This window comes from Hypomesus nipponensis, chromosome 4 (assembly GCF_054491055.1).
Source record: "Hypomesus nipponensis isolate SF chromosome 4, ASM5449105v1, whole genome shotgun sequence".
Taxonomy (NCBI): Eukaryota; Metazoa; Chordata; class Actinopteri; order Osmeriformes; family Osmeridae; genus Hypomesus; species Hypomesus nipponensis.
Genome location: NC_140364.1, coordinates 9,397,501 through 9,425,255, shown reverse-complemented (window position 1 = coordinate 9,425,255; position 27,755 = coordinate 9,397,501). Strand labels below are relative to the sequence as shown.

At 48.6% G+C, this 27,755-nt stretch overlaps 2 protein-coding genes across 2 annotated transcripts in view; one reads left to right on the top strand and one right to left on the bottom strand.

Moving 5' to 3' along the window:
- Positions 1–753: 753 nt before the first annotated feature.
- On the top strand, positions 754–7,512 carry LOC146295406 (prolyl endopeptidase). The gene is made up of 15 exons (XM_084696876.1): positions 754–997; positions 1,423–1,497; positions 1,662–1,795; positions 1,911–2,041; positions 2,169–2,378; positions 2,681–2,802; positions 3,033–3,138; positions 3,381–3,572; positions 4,604–4,801; positions 4,938–5,041; positions 5,165–5,301; positions 5,483–5,577; positions 5,776–5,907; positions 6,509–6,665; positions 6,912–7,512. The coding sequence occupies exons 1-15, from the start codon at positions 956–958 to the stop codon at positions 7,204–7,206; spliced, it is 2,130 nt and encodes a 709-aa protein (XP_084553002.1). The 5' UTR covers positions 754–955; the 3' UTR covers positions 7,207–7,512.
- Positions 7,513–9,945: 2,433 nt separating this feature from the next.
- Positions 9,946–27,755, bottom strand: part of epha10 (EPH receptor A10) — an 80,740-nt gene continuing 62,930 nt past the window's right edge. Inside the window, exons 6-17 of the mRNA XM_084696281.1 lie at positions 27,363–27,487; positions 26,381–26,630; positions 25,697–25,805; positions 22,424–22,479; positions 19,050–19,175; positions 18,550–18,735; positions 16,628–16,689; positions 16,242–16,445; positions 15,772–15,924; positions 13,580–13,770; positions 13,223–13,387; positions 9,946–12,708 (exon numbers count right to left, since the gene is read on the bottom strand). Of these exons, the coding sequence (XP_084552407.1) occupies positions 12,594–12,708; positions 13,223–13,387; positions 13,580–13,770; positions 15,772–15,924; positions 16,242–16,445; positions 16,628–16,689; positions 18,550–18,735; positions 19,050–19,175; positions 22,424–22,479; positions 25,697–25,805; positions 26,381–26,630; positions 27,363–27,487 (1,742 nt within the window). The 3' untranslated portion in view covers positions 9,946–12,593. The remainder of the gene's footprint in view (positions 12,709–13,222; positions 13,388–13,579; positions 13,771–15,771; positions 15,925–16,241; positions 16,446–16,627; positions 16,690–18,549; positions 18,736–19,049; positions 19,176–22,423; positions 22,480–25,696; positions 25,806–26,380; positions 26,631–27,362; positions 27,488–27,755) is intronic.

The window sequence follows — 27,755 nt, the reverse complement described above, 5'->3', positions numbered from 1 at the left end:
GTGCTACAGTGTACCTGGAGGAAAGCCAGCAACAACATTATAATTCACAGTGAGTACAAGCAGTAAAATCAGTTACAATTAACCAACAAGTGCAGCAAGGTGAAGGTGGAGAGACAGTCAATGTATCTGATGGAGGTGGGGAGATGATTCCACCACTGGGGGGCCAGACAGGAGAAGAGCTTGGGTTGGGAGCAGGCGCTCTTGAGAGGTGGGACCACCAGGTGGTTGTCTGAAGAAGACAGTGGGGGGGTGTAAGGCTGGACGAGAGACTGGATGTAGTCGGGTGCAGTCCCGTTCATTGCTCTAAGGGTCAGTACCAGGTTCTTGAATCTGATACGGGCCGTGATGGGAAGCCAGTGGAGGGAGATGTGGAGCGGGGTAACATGGGTGCATCTGGGTAGGTTGAAGACCAGGCGGGCCGCTACGTTCTGAATCCTCTTGAGAGGATTCACATGCGGGTTGCGCATGCTGGGAGACTGGTGAGAAGCAAGTTGCATTAGTCCAAGTGCATGGACTAGCAGCTGTGTTGCCACATTAAAATTCCTGGCGAAACTTTAAACACATTCCTTTTATTTGACACACACTCCACTGCTGTTGTATGACTGTAAACTAAATATTAATAAAATAAAAAAAACATCTACCAGGACCACACACATGCACACACAGATTCACGCACACACTCGATTCCTTTCTCTCGACCCTCCCACAGTGCCAAGACCTGCCAAACTGGATGGATGACGTCACTTCCTGCCAGGAGCAGGACAAACGCTGGCTGTGTTGGGAGAGTGTGAGTGGGTGAGAGAGTAACATGATTTCACTTTCACTTCTGACTCTCAGCCATTGACTCACACAGTGAGCTGGGACAGACAAACGGAAGAACCTGCATCAAAATTATACAGACAGACAGACGGACTCACAGCTTGGGACACAAACCGATACGTCTGAAGAAACTGATATGGAATTCAAATACCCAGCAGCCAGAAGGGATGAGAGTAAGGTCGGTGTCAAATTGCCATTGGGCTCTCTCTCTTTCTTGCCCCTTCTATCTTAAAGGGGCAGGCACAGAACCAGGAAGTGCTCTCCAGGCCAGGGCTAGGCGTAGCAACAGACTGTTGAAAACTGCATCCCGTCCCTTGACACTGTTCCTTACCTGGGCACAGCATGTTTCTTATCTGTAGCAATCAATTATTTGTGTCCTGCCTGACATGCCTGAACGAGACCTTGTGCTTCCAACGAAGATAACATGAACTCTGGTTTCCAGATAATATACCCGAAAAACTGCCTATGTTTCTACAGAAAACGTATTTCGTAGAACTCAGAGATAGTGTGTGTCATACAAAAGCACGTGAAGCATGTGTGTGTGTGTGTGTGTGTGTGTGTTTGTAGTAGGGCTGTCATGTGTAGCCTACCTCTATCCATCAGGTTGATGTCTACCATGGTGTCAAGGTACCTGATCCTTATGCCTGGCTGGAGGACGCTGACAGCGAGGAGACCAAGGTGATCCAGTAAATCAACAACAGCACAGCATCATACTGTACATGCACAGATTTGGTATTCATTATTGTCTAGAACTCAAATGTGTCCTGAATACCCATATGTGTGTGTGTGTGTGTGTGTGTGTGTGTGTGTGTGTGTGTGTGTGTGTGTGTGTGTGTAATTAGGCCTTTGTGGAGGAGCAAAACAAGCTGACTATGCCTTACCTGGAGCAGTGCACCATCAGATCTCAGTTTAAGCAGAGACTCACTGAGCTCTACAACTATCCCAAATACAGCTGCCCCTACAAGAGAGGAGACAGGTAGGAACTAAGTACAGGAGAGACCAGAGCACAGTAGACTACAGTACAGGACCGCAGACAACAGAAGAGCACAGCAGAGTAAAGTAGAATAATGTTGCCCTGCTTGTTCCCCTAGGTACTTCTACTTCCACAACCAAGGCCTGCAGAACCAGGATGTGCTATACGTCCAAGACTCCCTCGACGGCCCTGCCTCTGTCTTCTTTGACCCCAACACCCTATCAGAGGACGGAACCGTGGCTCTCAAAAGTGTGTCACACTCTAACCCCCCCCTCCCTCCCCCACACACACAATCACATCCACACACACCACACACACTAGAGGTTTGAGGTGGTACGTCATGTGTCTTACTCTAGCTTCCCCCCCCCCCCCCCAGTGGGCCGTCTGTCAGAGGAGTGTGAGTACTTTGCCTATGGCCTGAGCACCAGCGGCTCCGACTGGGTGATGGTGCACTTCCTGCGGGTCAGCGACCTTGTCACGCTGCCGGATGTCCTTGAGCGGGTCAAGTTCAGCTGCCTGGCCTGGACACATGACGCACGGGGTGTCTTCTACAACTGCTACCCCCGCCCGGACGGCAAGGCTGATGGTCTGAGACACACATTTACATTCAGTCACTCTGCTGTGAACACTCCCACAAACCACAACATGCTTCTGCCCTAATGCAGATAGGGTCAAAACTGACGGATACAAATGTGCAAAACACTCATATGCACACCTATACCCACACACACACACACATACACACAAACATACAAGGCTGAGTTATAAAAAAAAAAGAACATGAAAGAAAGAGGAAGTGAGAATATTTTTTGATCATTTCTCATCCACCCATTTCCTTTCACACGCAAGAAAACCTGCGGCCAATCATCTCTCTCCATTTAACAACAGGGACAGAGACCACATCCAACATCAACCAGAAGCTCTACTACCATGTGATTGGCACCAGCCAATCAGAGGACATCCTGGTGGCAGAGTTCCTTGACCACCCCAAGTGGCACAGCTCTGTGACGGTGGGTGGAGATGTTCTGACGTGGGTGATTTAGTTGGCACAGTACAATATTATCTGTCAATATTATCTAGCTATCTATCCATCTATCTATCTATCTATCTATCTATCTATCTATCTATCTATTTCTCCTGACAAAGCCATAAGTGCACATGCAGCACAATTAGTTCCAAGTAGATTCCAACTTTCTTGTTTTCTGACTCCCTTTCTTTCACTCTCTCTCCCTTTCTCCAGGTGTCAGATGACGGCAGGTACGTGGTTCTGTCCATCACAGAGGGCTGTGAGCCAGTCAACCAGCTGTGGTACTGTGACCTGCAGAAGCTGACCAATGGCATCACAGGTGGACACCTCCTCTGCCCCCCTTCCCCTCAAAATATCGAATGTACCAACAAAGAAAGCACCAGAATCATTTTTGGATTATCTGTAATCACTTGAGAAACTCAAGCCAGGGTTCCACCGCATTGGGTGTTCCTGAACACATTCCTGTTGATGAATCTCAGCTTGCATCACATACATTCATGGTAGCTTTCTGTCCTGTGCACGTTTCAATCTGCTACTCACCTCTCTTCCCCTGTCTCTCAGGCCTGCTGCCTTGGGTGAAGCTGGTGTCCACCTTTGAGGCGCAGTACTCCTACATCACCAACGAGGGCAGTGTGTTCACGTTCAGGACCAACCTGGACGCCCCTCGGTACCGTGTCATCAACGTGGACGTGGAGAAGCCAGACAGGAGCCTGTGGGCCGAGCTGCTGCCCCAGCACGACAAAGATGTCCTGGGTAGGAATGCGATGCGGTCACGCTGGAGGGGCTTCGCACAACAAAAAGCCCTTATCTGTCCTTGACGCACTCTCACACTGTTTGGACTGTTAGAGAAGTGGTTTAGCGAGGTAATGGTTTTCTGCACAGTCAATCGATGGGAAAGGATGATAGTATGTTGTGAGTGCGTAACTGGATGCAGATTAGAACATCTGTCTTTGAGCATGGGAACCCAGACAGGAATTCCCTGGTGCTGTGTTTGGGCTTTTCAATTTGTGATCAGGGGCTAGTCCAAAATGCACAGATACCAAACGAGGGTCACTTTTTGAAGGGCTGATGCTGATCTAGGGAGCAGACCACATCGTGGCGCACTCCAAGGGGGAATCTTCTTCCTTGGTCAAGCCTACTTTCGTCAGAGAACTGATATCTAATCAAAAAGCGAAACTTCAGCATTCAGCAATGACGTGAGGAAGTGTCCTCTCCTTAGAAAGTTTCAAAGTTTCATGGCAACAGTAACATTCAAACACACGCACACATGGGAAAAATCAGGGATGTGCACATACAAAAAGCGGAAATTTAGTTATGTGCGTACAGTTCAGACCTGTGTGTGGTTCAGTTGTTTCCAAACTCGGAACTAAACTGAGCTGACTGTCGTGTAGTGTAGTATTCAGTGAGCCACACAGGAAATCACCATATATGGCTGAACGATTGTCATTTCATTTTGCACATACATTAGTTTCACACTGCACATACTCCAAATTGGGTTAGAAAACAAAATCCTTTAACTCTATTCTGCTGGTTATCTTTCGTCAGTCAATACACCGATTGAGCTTGTTAGACTGAATTTGGACTGTTCTTTTTTTGAATTTGCTCACTTTACTAAATTCCTTCGGAGCCTATCTCCCAGAAAGTGTATACAATTACCAATATGCCATATACGAAAGAAAGTATTTACCAACCAGTGAATGTCAGGAACATGCTGCCACCTAGAGGCCATTTGGGAATGTTTCCCAAACACCCACACGTCTCCAACGTCTCCCTGCACACACCAGGCTTTGTGGCATGTGTGAACCAACGCCACCTGCTGGTGAACTACGTGCATGACGTGAAGGACATCCTGCAGCTGTACGAGCTGTCGGGTGGCCGGTGGGTTCGAGATCTGCCTCTCGACGTGGGGACTGTAGCCGGTCTCAGCTGCAAGAAGAAACACTCTGACTTCTTCTACAAGTTCACCTCCTTCACTACCCCAGGTTAGACACACACACACACACACACATACATACACACATACGCACACATACACACACACACACACACACACACACACACACACACACACACACACACACACACACACACACAGACGTTGCTGTCTTCTCTCTCCAGGTATCATCTACCACTGTGACCTCAGCCAGGAGAACCCAGAGCCCACTGTCTTCAGACAGGTGGAGGTGAAGGGAGTCCGACAGGAGGACTATGAGACCAACCAGGTTTGAGGTCAAGGGTCAGGGTTCAGGGGCTAGAACAAGAGTTTAGGGTTGAAATGAGCAGATTTGGCTTTGAGCTTTCTATGTCAGACCTGAGACTTGAGAAATCCTTCTCTGCTGTGTCAGGTATTTTATCCCAGCAAGGATGGAACCAAGATCCCCATGTTCCTGGTTCACGCCAGGGGCTTGAAGAAAGACGGGACACATCCTGTCTTCCTTTATGGATACGGAGGCTTTGAGAACTCTGTCCAACCACACTACAAGTGAGGAACATCCCTACAGTACATCTGACTCTCTGTGTGTGCGTGTGTGTGTGTGTGTGCGTTGATTTGTGTGTCTGTCTTTGCTAATTTGTGTTTAAGCATGCTGGTGATGTGTGTTCACAATTCTCTTCCTCTGTTTTCCCCTCTCTCTTGCTCTCTCTGTCTGTGTCTCTCTCCCCAGTGTTGCCTACCTGCTGTATGTGAGACATCTGGGAGGAGTCCTGGCTGTGGCCAACATCAGGGGAGGAGGGGAATACGGCCTGGACTGGCACAAAGGTGCACACACACATCCAGTACACACATGTATACACACACACAGACACACCACACGCACACACACACAAGCCTTCACTGAAACCCCTAAAGCAGTTTATCTGTATATCATGGTTTACAATGATATACTATCCTGATCTCTGTGTGTATGTGTGTGTATGTGTGTGTATCTGTGTGTGTCTGTGTGTGTAATTACTGTAGCTGGTACTCTGGGGAACAAGCAGACATGCTTTGATGACTTCCAGTGTGCTGCCGAGTATCTGATCCAGGAGAAGTACACCACGTCCAGCCTCATCGCCGTCAACGGGGCCTCCAACGGAGGCCTTCTTGTTGGTACGGACATTTGTGTGTGTGTGTGTGTGTTATCTGGAGGACGTTGATCCAGTTATCACTAAGGTAATCAGGCCCATACATTTGAACATGATTCTTCTAAATGGACCCCCAGCTACTGCCATCAGAACAGCATTATCTCTTTTTTTATTATATCAGATTTATTCTATCGTCAGTGTAATGGTTAATGTCAAATCCATCCAGCTACTTAGCTCCAATTAATTCAGGGATTAAACAGCACATTAAACAGCAGTTAGCCACGTCATTTGGAAATACTGCCAGCCATATGCCATTGTACTGCTCTATCTAGAGTGTACTTCTTTAGAGTGTTTGGGGCTATTTGGGAGCGATTGCAAATAGAGTAAAGGCAATCATGTTTTAAATGTGTGTCTGTGTATGCATCTTGAATTAGTCGTTTATGTGTGTGTGCAGGCAGCATGAATTATTAATTCATGTAAGTGTGTGTGTGTGTGTACGGCCCAAATTAATTTGTTATATGTTGGTTATTTATACAGTATCTTTTCTATTAAAGTTTGTTTTAATGATCTCTCCCTCTTCCTCCCTCTCTCTCTTCCCCCCCCCCCCTTCCTTCTCTTTTTTTAAGCTGCGTGTGTGAACCAGCGTCCAGACCTGTTTGGCTGCGCGGTTGCTGAGGTGGGAGTGATGGACATGCTCAAGTTCCATAAGTTCACCATCGGACACGCCTGGACCACTGACTACGGCTGTGCAGACAAACCAGAGCAGTTCCAATGGCTAATTAAGTATGTCTGTGACCTACACACACACGTGCACACACACACACACCCATGTACATACACACCACACACCCTTTCGCAAGTACAACTAACCAATTGTTTTTCCCTCCCTCCCTCCCTCCCTCCCTCCCTCCCTCCCTCCCTCCCTCCCTCCCTCCCTCCCTCCCTCCCTCCCTCCCTCCCTCCCTCCCTCCCTCCCTCCCTCCCTCCCTCCCTCCCTCCCTCCCTCCCTCCCTCCCTCCCTCCCTCCAGATACTCCCCCTTCCACAACTTGCCCCCAGGTTCCTACTCCGGGCCCCCCTACCCTGCCATCCTGCTGCTAACGGCCGACCATGATGACCGGGTGGTGCCCCTGCACACCCTCAAGTACTGTGCAGCCCTGCAGCACGGCGTGGGCGGCAGCCCCGGCCAGCGGCAGCCCCTCCTGGTGCGGGTGGACACACGCAGCGGGCACGGGGCGGGCAAGCCCACCGCCAAGGCCATCCTGGAGGACACGGACATCTACTGCTTCATCGCCCAGACCTTGGGGCTGAAATGGAGGGAGTGAGGGAGGGAGGGAGAGAGGGGAGCTGTGGGAGATAAGAGGAGGAAACTAGGTAGAGGTAGAAAGGTAGATTAGCGCTGGAAGAGAGGGAGAGAGGGAGAGAGGAGGAAGATGGCGTTTGCAATGGGTGAACAGGAAATAACAACACAAATACTGGGCAAGGTTCTTTATAGTTACTGAATCAAAGTCCAATCACAGTTACAAAGTTTAGTTTACAAATACTTACAAATCGGCTACTCTTTTCATTGATGCATTCATTGACAAAAATCTATTGTATAATTCATTTTTGATAATAAAATGTTTTCTTTATTTCTATGCCTTTTTTATTATCATATTCACTATTATAAAACGATTTATCCATGAACTTAGTAGTGATAAGTAACAGCTTTTTGAGAGATGCTACACTCACATCCACCACCAAGAGGCAGTGTAGGACTTCCAAAAGCCTCTGTCTCACACTGAAACTCACCCAGCAACATTGAAGCCCACTGGAACTACTGTCAAATCAATCAGTCATATTCTGCTGCAGTGAAGTCGGAGGTCCTTGTCAGATTTACATATTTCTGTTTTCCACTCCTCCCCTCTCCTATCTTTTCAGACACAGGGTTTGATTGCACCCCCCCCCCCCCCCCCACCCCCGCCTGCAGGAACCTGATCTGACTCAAACAAAGAATGATGCAACAGTAGAAACTGAACAGTCACACTAGAAGAGTAGATTAATACTGTGGATATCCAAAACGTCTGTGAAGTCAGTCTGTCAGTCAGAAACAGCTACAGCAGTTGGTCAGCCAGAGTTTAATCTGAGCTCACCGACAACTGGGATGCCTGAACTGCCCAGCAAGCCCAAGCTCTCTCATTGCACAGACAGAGGGGCTTACAGGGCAGTGGGAAGGAGAGAGGGATGTATAAAGGGATGGAGCGACAGCAGAGAGCATACGGTGAAAGAGAGGAATGGAGAATAAAGTATTTGGAACTAATGGCTTTCCATCCCATGAGGAGGAGAGATAGGATGATTGAAGGAGAGACAAAGCCAGTAATCAGTTGAATAAGTTGAGCGCAGGAGAACGTGTGAGAGAGAACAGACGGGAGAGAGGAGAACAGGGTAAGGGATAGGGAGAGAAAAGAAGAGAGGAAGACGGTAGGAGTATGGAATCTTTTCTCCCAGGAGGGCTCAAGAGGATTGTTCAGACCTTTTCTGCCTCATTTCCTTCCTTTTACACATCTTTCACCCCCACACCCCTCTCTCTCTCTCTCTCTCTCTCTCTCTCTCTCTCTCTCTCTCTCTCTCTCTCTCTCTCTCTCTCTCTCTCTCTCTTTCTCTCTCTCTCTCTCTCTCTCTCTCCTAGCTCCCTCAGCTCTCGGCACATACACACACTTTCACCTAGAATAGCTCTGGCTCCCATAGCTCATTGCTACACACACACACACACACACACAAAGACACACATACACACAGGTCCCTGTACTGTCTTCGTTTGTTTATTTGCCTCCACAATGCAGGGATTAATTTCTCAAAGCCGATTTGAGCAGCGGCACGCTTGGCCAGAGAGCAGGGAGCAACTTCAGTAGCGAGGGAAGTTTCTCCTTCACACTGATTTAGAGGTGGACTCCTTTCTCCACTCCCTTTAATCTGCACAGCCAGGGGAAGCAGGGAGGAAGAAACGGAGAAGGAGAAAGAGGGGAGAGAGGGGGAACGATAGGCCCCCAACTGACGCCCGGCTGGGAATCGCTCGTCTTAACACCTCTTCTCTCACTTCTTCTTTTTCTTTTTTCTCCTCATTCTTTTGTTCAGTCGCGGCGCGGCTTTCCTTCTGATCTCTGCGGTCATGTATAGCGCTTTGCCCATTTGCTTCCTCGAGCCAATCAGAGCATGGTTCTTTGCAGCTCAGGTATGAGCCAAGACTGTTGATGTGCTGATGCTTATGTAACTACAGGTCATGGTGAAGTCATCTCACAAGCACATCATCCAATCAGCAAACAATACACTCTTAGTTGCAGTGTCCAGCTCTCTCGTGCCGGGCCAGGGTCACACAGCGATGAACATGCTAATCCTATCACACATACACCAGAGAGGTTTCAATCAGAGAGCAGAGAAGAAGAGGTTTGTAAAGGAGAGGCTGCTGGAGGTTTTGCTGCCTGAGTGTATTTACCTTGCAGGTATGAAGCCAGCCATGGGATAAAGATGAAACTCATTACCTTGCCTCGAATATTCTCTGATTCAAGAAGATTTTAATATAAAACTTGATGGATTAGTGCCGAGGTAAATAACCAAACTCATTCTGTAGCAAAAGCACACACACACGCATGAGCAGGTACGTGCATGCACACACATGCTGGTGAGCCCACACAGATCTGCACATCCCTACCGTTGCCTACATCCAACACATAGAAAGGGCAGGATTTATTTGCATTTACAGTCAATTCACAGGCTCCCCCAGCCCTAGATTGACGTGTGGGAGGAGAGGACTATAAAAAGGCAGTAGTTAAAAAGACCCTCCTTAATATGTCCATATGATGGATGGACCCTGGAGAGAAAGAGAGAGAGAGGTAATTGAAAGTGTAAACGTTAGAGACATGAAACTAGTGTGGGTGAGGAACGTGTGGTGGGTCTAACTGTGAGCTGGTTCACCTGGAGGTGAGGGAGAGGAGGACCTGCAGTATCAATATGAAACCTGGGAGCTGCAGACGAAAGTGTTGATTACTGTAACACACACACACACACAATTTGTATTGGAGATTTTTTAATAACACGTTTCAATATTGCAACAGCCATCTGTTATTCTAACAGGTAGAAATCATCAAAAAACAAACCAAAAAAACTTTTTTCGTTTTTATATTCCAAACACCCAAGAATTTTGGCTAAGGACCTAACTTCAAACAATAAACCCCTTACACAGTGAGCAGATATTATGTTCAACACATTGTTCTTCAAACAAATTATAAAAATAGATTGCATTTTCAAATACATATTTACAGTATTTAACATATATCATTATGGTGTCTGTTGAGGGGAGAGACAGAGTGTGAGAAAGAGATAGAGAATGTGAGCATGGCAGAGAAATATAGTGATGGAAAGAGTTTCATTTGCAATCGTGACAAGGTCCAGTTTAGTGTGTTCAAGAGAGGAAAAGGTGTATCTCTTTATGTGTGTGTGTGTGTGTTTGTGTGTGTGTTTGAGTGTTTGTGTGTGTGTTTGTGAGGGAGGGAGAAAGATAGAGTGTTAGTTTTGAAGAGGTTTTAAGTTTGACAGAGTGCGAGAGAGAGATAAACAATTGTGTATAAGCGTATCTTTATAGAACATGATATGGACTTATACCATGCTGACTCAAAATAACCACAGAGAGAAAAAGATGAACTTTTATAAGAGAGGAAAGAAAGAGACTGTTAGTCCTTTCATACTAGCAACCACCTGGTTACAATGATACATAAACAAATTCAAACTGAATGAAAGTGACATCTATTGCGTAGCTCTATAAATACAACTCAAAATAATTCCCCCCAAAATATGTTACAGTTAAATGTTGCCTGTGATAAATGATGTCACAGACAAAGGGAAGGAGCCAGATGACTACAGGGAGACACTTCTGCAGTTGTAGGAATCTTGTGACAAGACATTGCACAAGCAATGTTGTTCGACAGAGTTAACAGTGCTGGCCCAAAACTTGACTTGACGACATTCTGATATACTGCACAATCATTGCCACACTGAACATCACCTGGCGGATCAGAACCACTGCTTTGAGATAGTTCTGTTAGAAGCACTGCTTTGAGATAGTTCTGTTAGAAGCAAGTGGATCTGTTTTAGACGGGACCTTCTGGGGGGGCACTGTGTCAGTTGGCCAAATCCCTGTCATAGTACACACAGCCTATCATTCTCACCAACGTTAACAAGGCTATTTAAAGACCAGGAACTGTCATGCTCTGACATTGCCGCTAAGTAAGTGCGTCACAAATGCTCATGATTGGCTCCCTCCGCTACCCCAGCCTGCGCTCTTGGGTCTAACATGGATATGTGAATGATCCACTACTGTTGTTGAGACAGAGTGTCAGTTGGGTTTCTCTGGAATAGAGCAGTACTGTATACCACACCGCCAAGAGGACGTGTCTGTCCATTTAATAAAGTTAAATACGACCTGAGTCTCCTGACTGAACATGCTCTGATCCTGTCTTCAAGTACACCTAGATATGTATTGGGGAAACACTGACTCTTTCTGTCAGTCAGAGAACACTGGAAACATCCCACACTTGCATCTCCCTTCGTCCTGGCATAATACAGCATTGTTGAACATGGAACTATTCCACAGACTTCATGATAGAAACCCAGGCTTGAGACACTTTGGAAGGATATGCCCCCAAATTGAGGACATACTTTCACAACATTTATTGTAATACTTAAACAAATTATTAAATGAAATATAATATCTTGCTTGGACCCCATCCACTTCTTCATGTTAAGAAGTTCCGGAAGGGTCTGTAAACATACATAAATATAAATAAATAATCAGGTTAATGTATTCTTCTGATGACATTAACTGCCAAACAAGGCTGTTTAAATCCTGTCCGGACAAGAAGCCCCCACACAGGTAACACAGAGGAAGAATAAAAGGTAACATCTGATAAACATTCAAGAAGAACAGAAGCATTGTAAATTGACAACAGACAAACAATGGACAGTCAAACAAACACATTGACCCTTCCTTCATCATTGATTTACAGTTTATAGAGTTCAACAATCACTTCCTGCAGGTTGGTCATCGTCATCAGTAGAATTCCGCTAGCTGATTGGCTGACAGTGGCGCTACACAGCCCCGTCTCGGCTCACCCAGTATGGATCAGTCACCTGACCAGTCATGTGATAACCCCAGTCAGTCAGAGCCCCAGGAGGAAGAGGAGCCAGTGTTCCCAGACGGAGGCACCTTCTCTCTTACTTCTCAACACACTTTCAATTTCTGACCTCAAGCCAGTTCTTCCATTTCAGTTTTGTAGGAGCCAAGGTCCATCTTCAAGCTTACCAGCTGCTCTGAGATCAGCTCCTGCTGGGGAAACTTGTGTACTCCAGTCTACACAGCAGTTCTCCACTGAAGTTAAGTCCAGTTCTAACATCAGCAGTACAGAGGCTAGGCCAGACAGTGTTTCAGACTGGTCTTCATATCTCTTTAAGGGCTGGTTCAGGACCAGCCTCCTGCCCTGTTCAAGGGGCAGGCTGAGGTCACATCACTTAGGTTTCTCAGAGCACCCTAATCATGTGACAGGACGAGGCTTGAGAGAGAGGGAGGGATAGGAGGAGGTGGGGGCTTGTGCAGATCTCTCTAGCCACCTCTCCACCCCTCCTATGCTCTGTCAATCCATCCATCCATCCATCTATCTCTCCATACTTCTGCCTGTGTGTGTTAGACCTGGACCCCGCGGCCATGCATCTGGATGACCTGCGCTCGGAGGGTCTGGATGGCGGCCAGGATGAGCTTCTGGTGCTCCAGCGACGTGATGCCCAGGCTCAGAACATCTCTGGAGGACAAGAGATGACAGGGCATGTCAGTCTACACACTACACACAGATCAGTCTACACACAGGTCAGTCTACACACAGGTCAGTCTACACACTACACACAGGTGAGTCTACACACTACACACAGGTCAGTCTACACACTACACTCAGGTCAGTCTACACACTACACACAGGTGAGTCTACACACTACACACAGGTGAGTCTACACACTACACACAGGTCAGTCTACACACTACACTCAGGTCAGTCTACACACAGGTCAGTCTACACACCACACACAGGTCAGTCTACACACTACACACAGATCAGACTACACACTACACACAGGTCAGACTACACAAAGGTCAGTCTACACACCACACACAGGTCAGTCTACACACTACACAGTAAACTGCACAGACGCGGACATTCACCACCACCGCAGGTCTCTGATTCCCACTCTCACAGTCAGACACGCAGACACACAGTGACACAGCACATCCCTCTCTGGTAGGAGTAGAGGAGGCTAACTCACTGGACGGTCATGCGAGCCACAGACTCCAGGTAGCAGTATCCTGCAGCTGTGAAGTTGTCCTTGTACCTCCCCATGTCTACAGCGTCCAGCCACTCCCCCACCGAGTTAAAGGTGGGGAAGGAGGGAAGAGTCCTGTCTGCCAGGGAGATGGAGGAGCCCAGGGTCCTGTGAGGGGAGGAGCAGGAAGGGAAGGGAGGAGGGAGGAAGGGAGAAAGAGGGGATGAGGTTGGAGAAAAGAGGCAGGCAAGGAGGGATGACAAGTTTCAAAACATGAACGACCTCGTCAAAATGTACAATCATGATATGGCTTGATACCGGGACACTTGTGTACTGTGTTGTGGGTGGGTGGGTACCCACCTGCGTGCCAGGGTGGAGGAGCTCATGCCGTCAGGGGAGCGGAGGCTCTTGCTGAGGGCAGAGTGGACCTGGCTGAAGGTGGGCCTCTCCGCCCTCTCCTTCTGCCAGCAGTCCAGCATCAGCTGGTGCAGGTGGGGCGGGCAGTTGAGGGGCGCGGGCAGGCGGAAGCCATCCTCAATGGCTTTGATCACCTGCGGAGGACAGAGGGAGAGAGAGAGAGAGAGAGAGAGAGAGAGAGAGAGAGAGAGAGAGAGAGAGAGAGAGAGAGAGAGAGAGAGAGAGAGAGAGAGGGGAGGAAGAGATAGAGAGACACAGAGAGAGAGAGAGAGAGAGAGAGAGAGAGAGAGAGAGAGAGAGAGAGAGAGAGAGAGAGAGATGGAGAGAGGAAGAGATAGAGAGAGGAAGAGATAGAGAGAAAATGAGTTTAGCTCGGAGAAACTTTCAAACTGAAGCGTTCCAGTTTAAAAGTCTGTTTAGCTGTGTGCTCTACTTCAACTTCAGTTGTGTCATTTGAAGTCACCCTGAAGTCATGTCTTCAAATAACTAGTTGGGTGTGTACGTGAGTCTCTGCACAGCATGATGTTACTCTTGCTGGTCTACTGTTGGACTTGTAGCGGCTGCAGGCTCCTCTGGGTACCTCTCTGCTCAGAACATCTAACTAGCAGTCCGGACTCATCACGGTAACAACTCATACAACCACAGCCCCAGGAAGACAGGCTCAGTCTCTCTGAGCTCAGACAAGATGTACTCACACATCCATCTACTGCCTCCGAGAGAATCTTTCTCCCTCTCTCTTTGTCTCGCTCTCTGTCTCTCTCTCTTTGTCTCTCTCTCAGTACATCTAAGAACATTTTCTCCCCAGCAGAATCCTGCTTTTCCTATGATGATAAGACAAGGCCCATGGAAAATCCCTCCAAAAGAATAACTTCAGCAATCAGCAAACAAACCCTCCTTCCCCCCACCTGGGGAGTCCCTGCATCACCCCTTACACTCTGGGTGGAGTGCTATGAGTGCTCTGACATTAACCAAGTAATCAGCAGCACCAGGTAAAGGTCAGACCAGGGGCACTGGTGGGCAAGGAGAGGCAGCATTGATATGATGTTTCCGTTTAAGGCGTTGATAATAATATTATCACCCCCAGTCTCTCTACGATGGGCTGACCTTTCCAGCTTGGTGTAGCGGGCTAGCGGGCTGTTGGCAGTGCTGTAGTTATGTCAGATTAAACATAAAGTTGAAGCTTGGCTGGATGAGTCTGCCGTTATTGCATCTGCATATGCATGATCAAATTGCGATTTGCATTCATATTTAGAGAAGCCATTTAATCATGTTTCATCACTACTTATTTTTTGTTCGTCTTTGAGTAAGGATGAGGCGCTTTTGTGAAAGAGTAATCACGCCAAGCCTTAACATCAAACAGTCATTAAACTATGTGAGCTGTTCATAATGTTCCACCTTCTTGTCTTCATGAAGCCAGCGGGAATCAAAAGATATTCTGACCTTAAGCAACACTCACTGCTGCACAATCAAGTTTATTTTCCTTCAAAAGCAATAAAATCTGAGAAAAAAAAAGCAAAATCTCTTTCAGGGAGGATGGGGGGCTGGTGGGTGGAGGTGGGAGGCCTCGTCCGCCTTCATCGACTTGCAAATAACAGGCTTCTCCCAAACATACTGGGATCCTATCGACCTTCGATCTCCCTCAGCCTCAAATAGCAACGCTTTCCATTCCCTTAAAAAAAGAGCGGTGCATTCTGGGAGGATTTGAGCCTCCTTTCAGAGCGGGGTGGCACTTTGGGGACGGAGGCAGAAGAAAGAGGGACTCGTCCTTAAAAGCAAGCGGATTGGCCACGGAGCTGAAGTGGACTTAGAGAGAAGACTTAGGCCCTGCGCGGCCATTTAGGAGCCCCTGTGGCTTCTCCTCTCCTTAATACGATCCAGCCAGACACAGTCAAAGAGTTCACACAGTTTCAGAGGGACAGGGAAGGGAGGGAAGGGGAGGGAGAGGGAGGGGGGTTGAAAAAGGGAAGTAACAGAAAAAAGACATGAAAGAAAAAGAAAGAAAGAAAGAAAGAAAAAGGCCTACATACTCCCCCCCCCCCAAACACACACACACATGTTTTCTATTGTATATTGAATATAGGGAGTATACTGTTCATACAGAGAGGGAGAGCAGAAAGAGAGAGGCGTTGACTCACGTCCTGGTTGCCCATGTCCCAGTAGGGTCTCTCTCCGTAGGACATGACCTCCCACATGACGATGCCAAAGCTCCACACGTCAGAGGCTGAGCTGTAGCGGTGGTACTGGATGGCTTCCGGAGCACTCCACAGCACCACACTCTTTCCTCCATGCTGGGTGGGAGAGACCAGAGCAGTACAGTCAACACCTCAAATGAAATGGCTGAATGAAAAGAGCATCTACATCCTGGTTTAATCACCAGAGCTTCTATGGGGCTATGAGTGCTATAACCATAATTAGGCATCCAAGCAGGAAATTATTATTGGGTGTCAAGGCCAAGTCTGGATGTAGTTATAAAGATTGCTTTTATTACAGTATTTACCCAGTCAGACGCCAATAGCCATGCTATTGTAATTGTGAGCTTGTGTGTGTGTGTGTCGGTAGGTGTGTGTGTAAGTAGCTGCGTGCGTGCTGGGGTGTGTGTGCTCACCAGGGTGGTGTAGACCTGCTCCATCTTCTCCTCCTGCAGGGGCCTGAAGCCGGACACCTTGCAGCCCAGGTTGGCATTGACCAGAACCTTGTGTGCCGCCAGGCGCCGGTGGACGAAGCCCATCTCCGTCAGGTACTTCATCCCCGACGCCACGCCCGCCAGCACGTCCATCAGCTGGAGCACGCTCAGCTGGCCCTCGTGTTTCTGGAGGGGAGGGGGGGCAGGGGGAGGGCAGGGTGAGATACAGCCAGACGGGGACGGTGGTTTTACTGAATCGTCCTGTGTTCGAAGTGAGCTCGGTTCCGCGGGGTTACAAGATTGTAAATGTAGATTGTCGTAAGCCAATGCACACCTGCACGCTCCTGCATTTCAACACAGCCACTTACCCTGAGGAAAGAGTCCAGGGCACCGTTGGACATGCTCTCCACCACAATCATCATGGTGTTACCTGCACATACACACACACACACACACACACACACGGTTATTATTCCTTTCCAGTTGGCTGTGTGGTGTGGTTGGCACACAGGGTAGCAGTTCTGCAGTGCCATTCTTCACCCAGTGATACGGAGAGAGGCTGGCTGACCCCTACGATATTCTCACACTCCCAGCTAGTTTAATGACCCTCTGCACACACACACACACACACACACACACACACACACACACACACACACACACACACACAGCTCACTAGGCACAGATGGCCAAACTCCAACAGAGCTATCAAAATCATAGAAGAGGAAAGGTACTATGTAAAGAGCAATGAGGGAGAGGAGCGAGAGAGGGGGAGAGAGAGAGAACAAAAGAAAAATAGAGAGCGAGGGAGAGAGAGAGGGAGAGGGATGGGGCCTGGTTCCTCTATGTAATGACAAAGCTACTGAAGCTGTCAGCTTGTCATTAGTGTGGGCTGGCCTCTTCAATTCGAGGTGTTAAAGCCCTGACCTCAGAACAGGTGAGGTACCGGGGAGAGGAGGAGAGGAGAGGAAGAGAAAGCAGGTTGAAGGCGACAGAGCGGAGTGAAAGACAAAAAAGGGAAGGAGCAGAGAGAGCAAACAGCGAGAAACAGAAAGAGAGCAGAGTGTATTCAACTGAATAGTGAGGGTACCGCTCCATTAGAAAGGCAGAGTGACCAGGAGCTCTGCGTGTGGGTGTGTGTGTGTGTGCACGCGTTCTGAAGGTGACCTGGAGCTCCAACACTTGCTTAGCAGTGGCAATATGTTATGGCCTTTCTGCCTTCTTTATGACTTTTAGTGCTTCAGAAATATCAGTCTCTACAAGGGTCTCAAGGCATTTTATACAACAGGAGACTGGTACTGGACAGCTGTATACCCAGTTAGACTGGACTGGATTGTTCTAGAATTAGATTGAACCACAGTTCCTATTTAAAGCTGATACAATCTCTCTCTCTCTCTCTCTCTCTCTCTCTCTCTCTCTCTCTCTCTCTCTCTCTCTCTCTCTCTCTCTCTCTCTCTCTCTCTCTCTCTCTCTCTCTCTCTCTCTCTCTCTCTCTCTCTCTCTCTCTCTCTCTCTCTCTCTCTCTCTCTCTCTCTCTCTCTCTCTCTCTCTCTCTCTCTCTAATGACCCTGCCTGTGGAGGAGGCACCTGATGGAGAGAAAGGGGGAGGAGAAGGAAGGAAAAGAGAGTGGTGAAGGGGGGGCAGGTGGGCTGGATGTGAGTATGGAGGGGGTTGATTAGAGAGACCGTTGGGGGGGTAAGTGATGTAAAGCAGGTAATTTGTAGTCGGAGGGTGGCGTGTGTGTGTGCGTGTGTCCATGAGTGTGGGTATATGTGTTTGTGTCTGTAACGGTTGGATTGGGTATGTGTCTGTGGGTGAATGTGGGTTGTCTGTACGAGGGGGTGAGTATGAGTGTGTGTGTGTGTGTGTGTGTAGCAGGAGGAGAGATTAGAGTGGGTTTCTGGGCCCCGCTGGGTCTCTAGCACCAATTACAGAAACCGGCACATCTGCTGCCGTCGTAGCGAGCACAGTGTGAGCTCAGGCACCACTCCCATCCTGTCTCCCCACTGTGTCCAACACACACACAGCCCCAAAATAAAACCTTGAAAACTCATCTAGCCCTCACTTCTCCTCACCTGCCATTCCTATTAACCTCCAGCTCATCTCCTACCTTGACAATCTTTCACCCCCCCCCCTCTCTCTCTCCCCCATTCTCTGTCTCCCACTCTGTTTCCATTTCTGTACGTCTTCCTGTCAATCTCTCTCTCTCTCCGTCTCTCTCCCCCTCTCTCTCCATCTGTCTGATCTCCGGAGAGGGGGGGGGGGGGGAGTGGCTTGGGGGTTACTCACCGCTGGTGATGACGCCCTCCAGACGTATGATGTTGGAGTGGTCAAATTGTCCCAGGATGCCGGCCTCGCTGAGGAAGGAGCGCCGCTGCTTGTCGGAGCAGCCCGCCCGCAGCGTCTTGATGGCCACCGGGAGCTCCCTCTTACTGGGCAGCTTCAGACAGCCCCGGCACACCTCCCCAAAGTCGCCTGCAGGGGGAGACGGAGAGCCCAGGCAGGTCAGGGAAGGGGAGGAAGCAAAGTGATGGAGTACTGACAGATGAGAATGGGTGAGAAAACGAGAGAGAAGTAGGGATACAATAAGTCATAGAGGGGGAAGGACAAATATAATTGAAGGCGAGAGAAGAGAGAGACACAGACATGGAGAGAGAGAGAAGAAAGGGACAGGGTGAGAGAGACAGAGAGAAGAGGAGAGACAAGGAGAGAAAGACAGAGACAAGAGAGAAAGAGGGAGGATGTGGAGGGAGAAAGGTGGCCAGGGAAGTATGGTGGCTGAGTGTCACCTGTGTGGACGATGCGTTCTATCTTGATGCTGGAGTTGTCCAGCTCTTTGGCAAAAGCGTGGACGGCCTGGACCAGGTCCTCACACGTCTCTGGGTCAATGTAGGTCCTCCTGGTGGGGATCTTAACTGTGGACACACACACACACACACAGAATATCACAACCAGAACCAAATATGGAGGAAAACAACATCGGTGATATCCCAGCCCACTGCAGCACCCCCTGACGTTCCTTTCACATTTGTGATCCATTCCTCTCCTCCTGTAAAGAGATGCTTTCAAACTGACTCCACATTTGGAACTCCAAAACTGCTTGATGACAGGAGAGGTTGAGCTGTAAATTTAAGATTGGTTTAATACGCTGAGAGGCAGCTAAAACACTGATGCTCAAGCCGGGGGGTCACAACAGCACAAGAAGCTCTGTGGAACAATATCACATCATCCTGGGGCAACGGGTCACTACTGCAAAATACCAAGATTTTCTGAAATGTACAAGATTTCAAAGAACTTTTAACTCTAATTGTTAGGATGATTTATAATGGAAAACAAATGTATATTACATTTGAAACACATGCCAAATAGAAGTATGTTGACTAGTAGTCTCAGACATTTTTACCTTTGTTATAATTAATAATTTATAATAATAAACAATATTGATCTCAGTGTATATTATATAGAGAGCTATGATCTTGTTTGTGGCTGTCATATCCTATAACTGTAAATAATATGCTGCTTTATATGGCAATGGCGGTACGAGCTTTCTGATTGGCTAATGGGTTGTCATGCCAGCCACGTATTGACCGCGGTCTGATAAGTATTCTTATGCCCTCTGACGTCATCTTCAAAATGAGCGATATCGACGAGTCAGCTGCTGAGTTTTACTATCCAGATGATGCTGAAAAGATCTGTCATCGAAAGTGAGGATGAAGACTAGACTCTGAATCACTTGTCGTTATTTTGTGTTGAAATTAAAGCCATTTTTGCAGAAATATGTTGTCCGCTTTGTATCGAAAGTAATGAGTTGCTAGGCAACACATGAAACACACTGTGAGAAGACTTGAGAGGTAGCTACAATTAACCTATAGGTACCATTTATTTTCGTTTACAAAATGAACCGTTCGGTCATGCCGTATCAACCTTGCTATTGCTCGGTCGATACGTTCCAGCCTCAGTTTGATATTTCCTGGCATGATCTCACTCTCGGTTAGTAAGTAGTTAGTATCTCTCCATGTTCTTTTGATATTAGTAGTGACTGCTAATGGCCAGCCATTAGACTTCCAACACAAACCTATAGACTGCAGCCCTCAACACCTCTAACCCCTGACCTGTCTTGATAAAGCTGAGGTTCCAGGAAGTACCAAAGACACCACCTCCAGCCTTCCCAGCATGCAGTTGGGCCAGGGCCGGTTCTGAAATGTGTTTACAGCTCCGGATCGACCTGGGTCCCTACTCAATGTCTCATAAAGGCTTATTGATCACACACTAACACACTCACCCATACAACCACCCACCCACCCACCCACACACACACGCACATACACACACACACACACACACACACACACACAGGCACACAAATAAAGTCAAGAGTTCAATTACAAAGCAAATTTAAGGTTCTCTATACTGGGCCTGTGTTGAGTGAAGGATCGAAGCCCCTCATCTTCAGAAAGGATTTTTTTTTACCGCAATACACTAGCGCACTTCAACTGTTATTACTTCTATTTAAATCTGGGCCAGACTACATCCCCCTTTTCTCTCTCTCTCTCTGCCTCTCACTTTCTCTCCTCCCTCTCGTTCTGCCCATCTCTTACTCTCACTCTCTCCTTCTGCCTTTCTTCCTCTCTTCCTGCCTCTCTCTCGCACAACCCCCCCTCTCTCTGTGCGCTTCTGCGTGCTTTGTTTCAGGGTTAACTGTATCTTTGCCACGAGCGTTAGAGATGGAACGAGCGGACGCTACCGCCTCACTGCCCCGGTAGCACACGCATGCGGGCGTACGGGTCACACACCACACACGCTGACCACGGCTACTCTCAGTACGGAGACACACACACACACACTTGTGTTTGCTCGGACCAAGAAGGATGTCTTCCTGATCTTACAACGGCGATTGAAGCGAAGCCTGATAAATAGACCCCCCACCTCCATCCCTCCGACTGAAACCATGTTTCTAGGTCAGCCCAAAATACCCTTACGTAAAACAAATGGGCTGCCTGTGCGCGTGCGTGCGGGGGGGGAGGGAGGGGATACAGTGTGTGTGCGTGTGTGTGTGCATCAGTAGTGGCAGATGGGCAGTAGATGATGGCGTGTCAGGTCTGTTCCAGTGATATGCTAGACAGGAGGAAACACTGCAAATGGACAATACTGAATGAGACCAGTGTGTGCACGTGTTGAAATGAAGTGAGACTGCGAGTGGGTGAGTGTGAACGTGGACGCGTCTTTTTGTGAGTGGGGGTGTGAGAGAGAGAGAGAACAGAGAGAGTAGTGTGTGTGTGTGTGTGTGTGTGTGTGTGTCTGTCTCATGTCAGCTGTTGTGGTGTGTCTTTGTTAGGGCAGCTCTAATTCCCAGACACATGGCTGGAGCTCATTATTCACCAAGCACACACAGCGCTTTCAGCCTCAGTGGAACAGTTCCTGAGATGGGAGATTAAACACACACACGCACACACGCACACACACACAAACACACAGTACAGTACCCATATACACACCCCAGATACAGTACACACAAGCACACACACACACACACATTGCTGGGCAAACACCGCAGGAATAATACACTCATTATACTGTTACTCATGAATACACACAATACATATTGGGTGTGTGAATGGTCTCGACCTTTTTCTTAAACAGTTCAAATAGTTCTTCATACAACCTATCAAAGAAAAGCTTCGAAACATGTCAGAAATTAGTATGTGGAGATGAACAACAAAATCTGTCACCCATCTCTCTCCCTCGTCACCCCCTCCCTCCCTCCCCTCTCGTTCCATCTCTCTCCATCAAGCTCTGCCTCACACGCCACCTAATGGAGTGTGTCAGCGAGTGGTGTTGGCTTAGCACGCACAAGGAATTAAGATTTAATGCTGCCATGCTACTTATACTTCACTGGTAAATCTCTCTCTCTTGCCATCTCTTTCTCTCTCTCTCCCGTTTTCTCTCTCACAAACACCCCCCCCCCCACACACACACACACACACACACTCGCACCTGAGACAGCCCTCCCACGTAAATAGTGTGGTGTAGATGCCGTTCAAAGAAAATGGATCTCAATGTGACTATACCTGAAAAGTATAGCTGACAGATAAACAGAGGTTGCGTGAAATTCACGCACACACACGCACACACACGCACACACACACACATACGTATTACTTACATTGGAAATAGAGTTCCTCGTCTCCTTCCTGGCTGGCCTTGCTGTATCCACACTGTCTGAAGGAGGGAAACAGAGCGAAAGAGGGAGACACATGAGAAGGAAAGCACATACACAACAGTTGGCCCGTGTGTCCATGTACAATGCGCGTGCGTGTTTCTTTAAGTGTGTGTGTTTGAAGGGGTGGCGGGCGAGTGTGTCTCTGGTCACAAGACTCTGTGGAACAGTAATATGCACGTCTAGCCGCATTGGCACTTCCTGCCTTCGCAGTGCAATGCCAGGTCATGTATCAAGCAGAAGAACACACACACACACACACACACTCCCCGAACCATCAAGGCCAGCAGACTTTTCACCCAGCTGTCACAACCAACCAGCACGCACACACTCTCACACACATTATGTACAGCAGAAGGGCAAGAGTGCATGCAAGGGGCCCCATTCCAATTCTGCTTCTAGTACCTCTGCCCTTTATTCCACATAATGTGGCAGGGGGGTTGGCGGGTGATGAGGGAGCCATGACACCTCCTCTCAGTAGAACGAGCGAGGCAGTCTGAGTCTCCGAACCTCCCAGTCCTGGGGGTTTGACATGGGACAGCAGGACTGAGGATCGGGGGTGGTGTGTGGGGGGGGAGGGGCAGGGGGGGGCTTGGGTCAGGGGAAGCAGAGGGGTCGAGGGGGGGCGGGGATGAAGTGAGGGGACAGGGAAGAAGATGAGAGGGAGGCGGCAGGGAGGGGGGGTTGTGAAGAGGGGGTGTGGAGAGGGAGAGTGTGGGTGTTGGCGGGCGGTGGGTGCGGGGGGTGGGGTCATGTTCATCGGAGGAGAACAGTGATAGGCTGGAGCACTGGGCTGAACCAAACGCACAGCAGGCCTGAGCAGGAACGCTGGCCCGCCGGACTCCTCTCCTCCCTTCACTCTCTCCCTTTGTTTCTTCCATTTCCTTCTTTTCTCGCTGCCACTCGCTCTCTTTCTTCCTTGCTTTCTCTCTGCACGATCCTTCGCTCCTGTGACTCTGTCGCCAAAAGTCAACGGTCCTGGAAATAGCCCTTCACCTCTCTTTCTGCCTTCCGCCCCCTCTTATTTCCCTCCCGCTGTTCCATCCGCTGTTCATGTGACCGTGTCAGACACAAGGTTCTTGTCCACCGGAGGGGAAACAATAGCTGGGCTGACCATCAGAGCCTGACCCCTCAAGCCCTGACAAGCACCAATGACTAGTCTCTGTCTGTGTGTGTCAGTGTGTGTGTGTATCATCTTTTGGCAGAGTGTATCCATTTGTGTTTGTTAACATCTCCGTCGCCATTCGCAAAGTGTGTGCGTAACTGTCTTGGTGCATTACATACGCAAGTACGTCTATAACCTAATGAGGCCTTGAAGGTGGGGGGTGGGGGGGAGGAGAGGACGGTGGGTGGTCCTGTATGACCCCGCGGCGCAAACAAATCCAGCAAACACAATTTAGAGCTACTCGATCTGACAGAACCATTTCATTCAAGTGGGCAGAAAATACGTCCGGCTGCCTGGTAATGGAGTGTGTGTGTATTTGTGTGTGTGTGTGTGTGTGTGTGGCAGTCTGAGTGATCATTTGTAATTGTGGCCCTGCAGACATGGTGGGGGTTGGCCATATTTGCAAACATGAGAGGCTCCTAATTGTGGAGCTGACCTCTTTGTCTTTGTCTGTGTCACACAGACAAAAACAAAAAAAAGCTATCTAATGGACAAACACTCTGACATGCAAAATGAGGCCGTCCACTGCAAACACATGAATTACAATGGGAATACTTTAAACACATAGCTTACCCTAAAAAACACTAGATGTGTAGTTGTGTTTGTGTGCCTAACTCTGTCCATTACGGCAGCCTGTGAATGCATGTGTCTATGTGCTCACAAGTATGCGTGGGGTTGTGTGTGTGAGTGCTGACTGACAGTTCCTGTGTATCACACAACGTATTATGCAGTAGTGAATGAACAGAGGTTTTCTTTGATCTATTCTCATGTGAGACATGCATGTCAGCGCTGTGTGGGCGAGGTCAGAGAAAGACAGAGAGAAAGAGACAGAAATAAAACAGTAGAGAAAGAAAGTGAAAGAAAGCAAAAAAGTAAGAGGGAGGAAGAGAGGAAGAGATAATAATAAGAGCAATAGAGAATAAGAGCAATCGAGAAAAACAGAAAGAGAAAGAGAGGAAGAGAAAGATCGCCATATTGTGATGGCTGTGGCTATTGTTCTCTTGTTGAAACTCCCAAAAGCTTGTCTGACAATGTATTAAAACGTTGAATGTTTTCGATGGTGTGCGTGTGATTGTGTGGGCGCAAGTGAGTGGGAGGACTCATGGGAGAATGTGTGATGAGGTGTGTGTGTGTGTGTGTGCAAGCGCGGAGGAGTGTGTGTGTGGGCGTGTGTGAGAGTCGGGCCAGCCATACATTTGGACAGATGTCAAGCATGGAAAGAGCTATTTTCCATAATCTCCATAGTGAACTGTTGAAAACATACAGGCCCATTTGTAGACGGGCACACTGCCCTTCACATTGTGGCTGTCTGTTTCTTTCTCTCTCTCTCTCTCTCTCTCTCTCTCTCTCTCTCTCTCTCTCTCTCTCTCTCTCTCTCTCTCTCTCTCTCTCTCTCTCTCTCTCTCTCTCTCTCGTTCTCTCTCTTTCTTTGTCTTTATTGCCTTGCCTGTCTGTTTCTGTGATCCTACTGTGCTTCCCAGAGTTCATGCTAAAGCTCTCATCCAAACTCTGGTTATAACCAATATGGCGATATTTTTTAATTTAATTATGCCCCAAACAAAGATGTCTGACAGTCCTCTAAACCTTCCAATATGCTCACAAAAAAAGATGGCTTCCTTTGTATACATTGAACATTGCGGAGCCTATTTGAATCAACACGTGTCACCTCGGTAATCCAGAGTCAGCATGTCTCATTAAAACGGTGATGAACAATGTGATGCGTGTGTGAGGAAGCCAGTCTGGGAGCGTGAGTGTGTCACTGGGGCGGCTGGAGGCTTAGCAGACTCATCGTGCCTTTAAGCTGCTCTCCTTGTCATTACAGGACGTGTACTGTGGAAGCTGGATTACTGTGATCGGGATTAGAATAGAGTGGCTTGTGTGTGTGTGTACAGAAACAGAATAGGCAGCTGATATAATGTAAATTGTTAGGTGTATATTGGTGTAAAATCCATTTAGAAACATACAATACCTACAGTACAGATTACATTGACTCTACTTAATGACAGTGTATCTGTGTTGTGTGTGTGTGTGAGTGTGTGTGTGTGTGTGTGTACCTTCTCCAGATGAGCAGTCCCACTCCCATAGACATCAGCATGATGAGGGCAGCTACAGAAATCACCACGATGATCACTACTGGGTTCTGTTCACTGGAGGCCAGGGCCACTGTGGAACACACACACTGTTAGAGAACTGACAGGTTTATTGCATACACACCACACACCACACACACGTAGTCACACTGAACAAAGAGGCAAACAAAAGCATACATGCAAAAAGGAATTAACTATATATCATGACACTCTCAAGTGAGAACGTGCTAGCCTGGCCATGTGAACACACAGACACACAAACACACACAGACACACACAGACACACACAAACGGGACACAGAGACACTCCGGAGGAGGTGAAAACAGGGACATCCTATCGGCATGCAGAATGAGGAGCCATTTCACAGCTCAGTGGCAAAATCCTGTATCTTCACACATATTTCCAACACAGACACGTCTCTCTCTCCCCTTCCCGCTCTCTCTCTCCACCCCTCTCTCTCTCTCTCTCTCTCTCTCTCTCTCTCTGTCTCTCTCTCTCTCTCCTTAGCAAACAGGAGGCCTCATTGTGCGGGCTGGCCTGGCGCCCACACCAGCCCTATCCCAAGCTGCCTGGCGGCGCTGGAGCAAGAGAGCGCCGAGTAAAAGAGAAAAAAGAGAGGCGGAGGCGGCAAGGAAAGGTCTACTCACGCTCGCCAAGAGTCTGGAGCTCCAGGGGTTGGCTGTAGGCACCGTAGTCGATAGCCGAGGAGGAAGAGGAGGAGGCGGGCGAGGCCGGGGAGGAGGGGGACAGAGGGGAGGAGGCCAGGGAGGAGGAGGGCGGGGCCGGGGTGGAGAAGGGGCGGATGAGGAAGACGTAGGCGGTGCCTGGTTTGAGGTTGTTGACACTGATGCGCGTGGCGGCTGTCTTGACCGTGGAGTAGCTCTGGTCCCTCTGCTCCTGATGGGGGGTGGGGGGGGGGGAAGCGATGAACGTGGGACAGAGAAATGGTGGTCAAACTTTGGGATCTCAAAGACGAGGAAACTCCTCAACGGCACTGTATATGAGTGACAAAGATCTGTGTTTGAAAAGCTGGTCTTCTGACAGCAGAGGAGAAGTGAGGAAGGAGTCTCCACTCCGACCCAACACATTCTCCAACCCATAACTTCTGTTTTGTTACTCTGCTCTCCTGTCCAAGAGTGAGTGTGTGTACGCAGTAAGCAGTGTGCACGTGAGTGTATGACTCACTCATGCACACGCACACACACACACACACACACACACACACATTCTCAGAGGGCCCCAGTCTGTTTGTGTCTGAGGGACATCTGTTTTCCTGACGCCATCTCTTCAGAACAAATAGAAATGCTCTCTCTCTCTCCTATCTCATGTCAATAACAACAGCGGGATAGGTTTAATATCTTTGATGGAGCCACTGTAAAGCTGCTTTCTGGAGCACTGTTTGGATTCTGAACCATGCCTATCATGCAATCCGAACATATGGAGAAGCGCAAACGTTATTAAGCTCTTAAGTAATCATCTCCCCACCACCAAAAAAACATGTATGTGTGTGTCTGTGCATGTTTGTGTGTGTTTGTGTTTATATACAGTATGTGTGTGGGGATATTTATGCATGTGTGTGTTTATGTCTGTGTGTGTGTGCGTTTGTGTGTGTGCCAGCAGTGACTGTACCTTCTCATAATACTTGATCTCGTACTCGGTGCGGCTGCTGTTGGGGGAGCTGGGCTCTCTCCACACCAGCGTCACGCTGCGCTGGTCCACCTTCTCAGCTCGCAGCTCGCTCACCAGAGAGGGCGCTGGAGAGGAGACAGGGAGAGGGATTAGCCCCGAGACAGACAGACAGACAGCTGATACATCCGACCTCCCCCCCTACACCCCCCCCCCCACCCCCCCACCCCACCCCCTACACCCCCCCCCCCCACACACACATACACCCCCCACACACACACACCCCCGCGCACCCCCTCGCCAAGCGTCTAATTGAGACACACTTTAGGAGAACAGGCCTAACGAGCCGTCGCTCAGAAGGAAACTGCCAAGAAACACTTTGATCCAGCGGGCTTT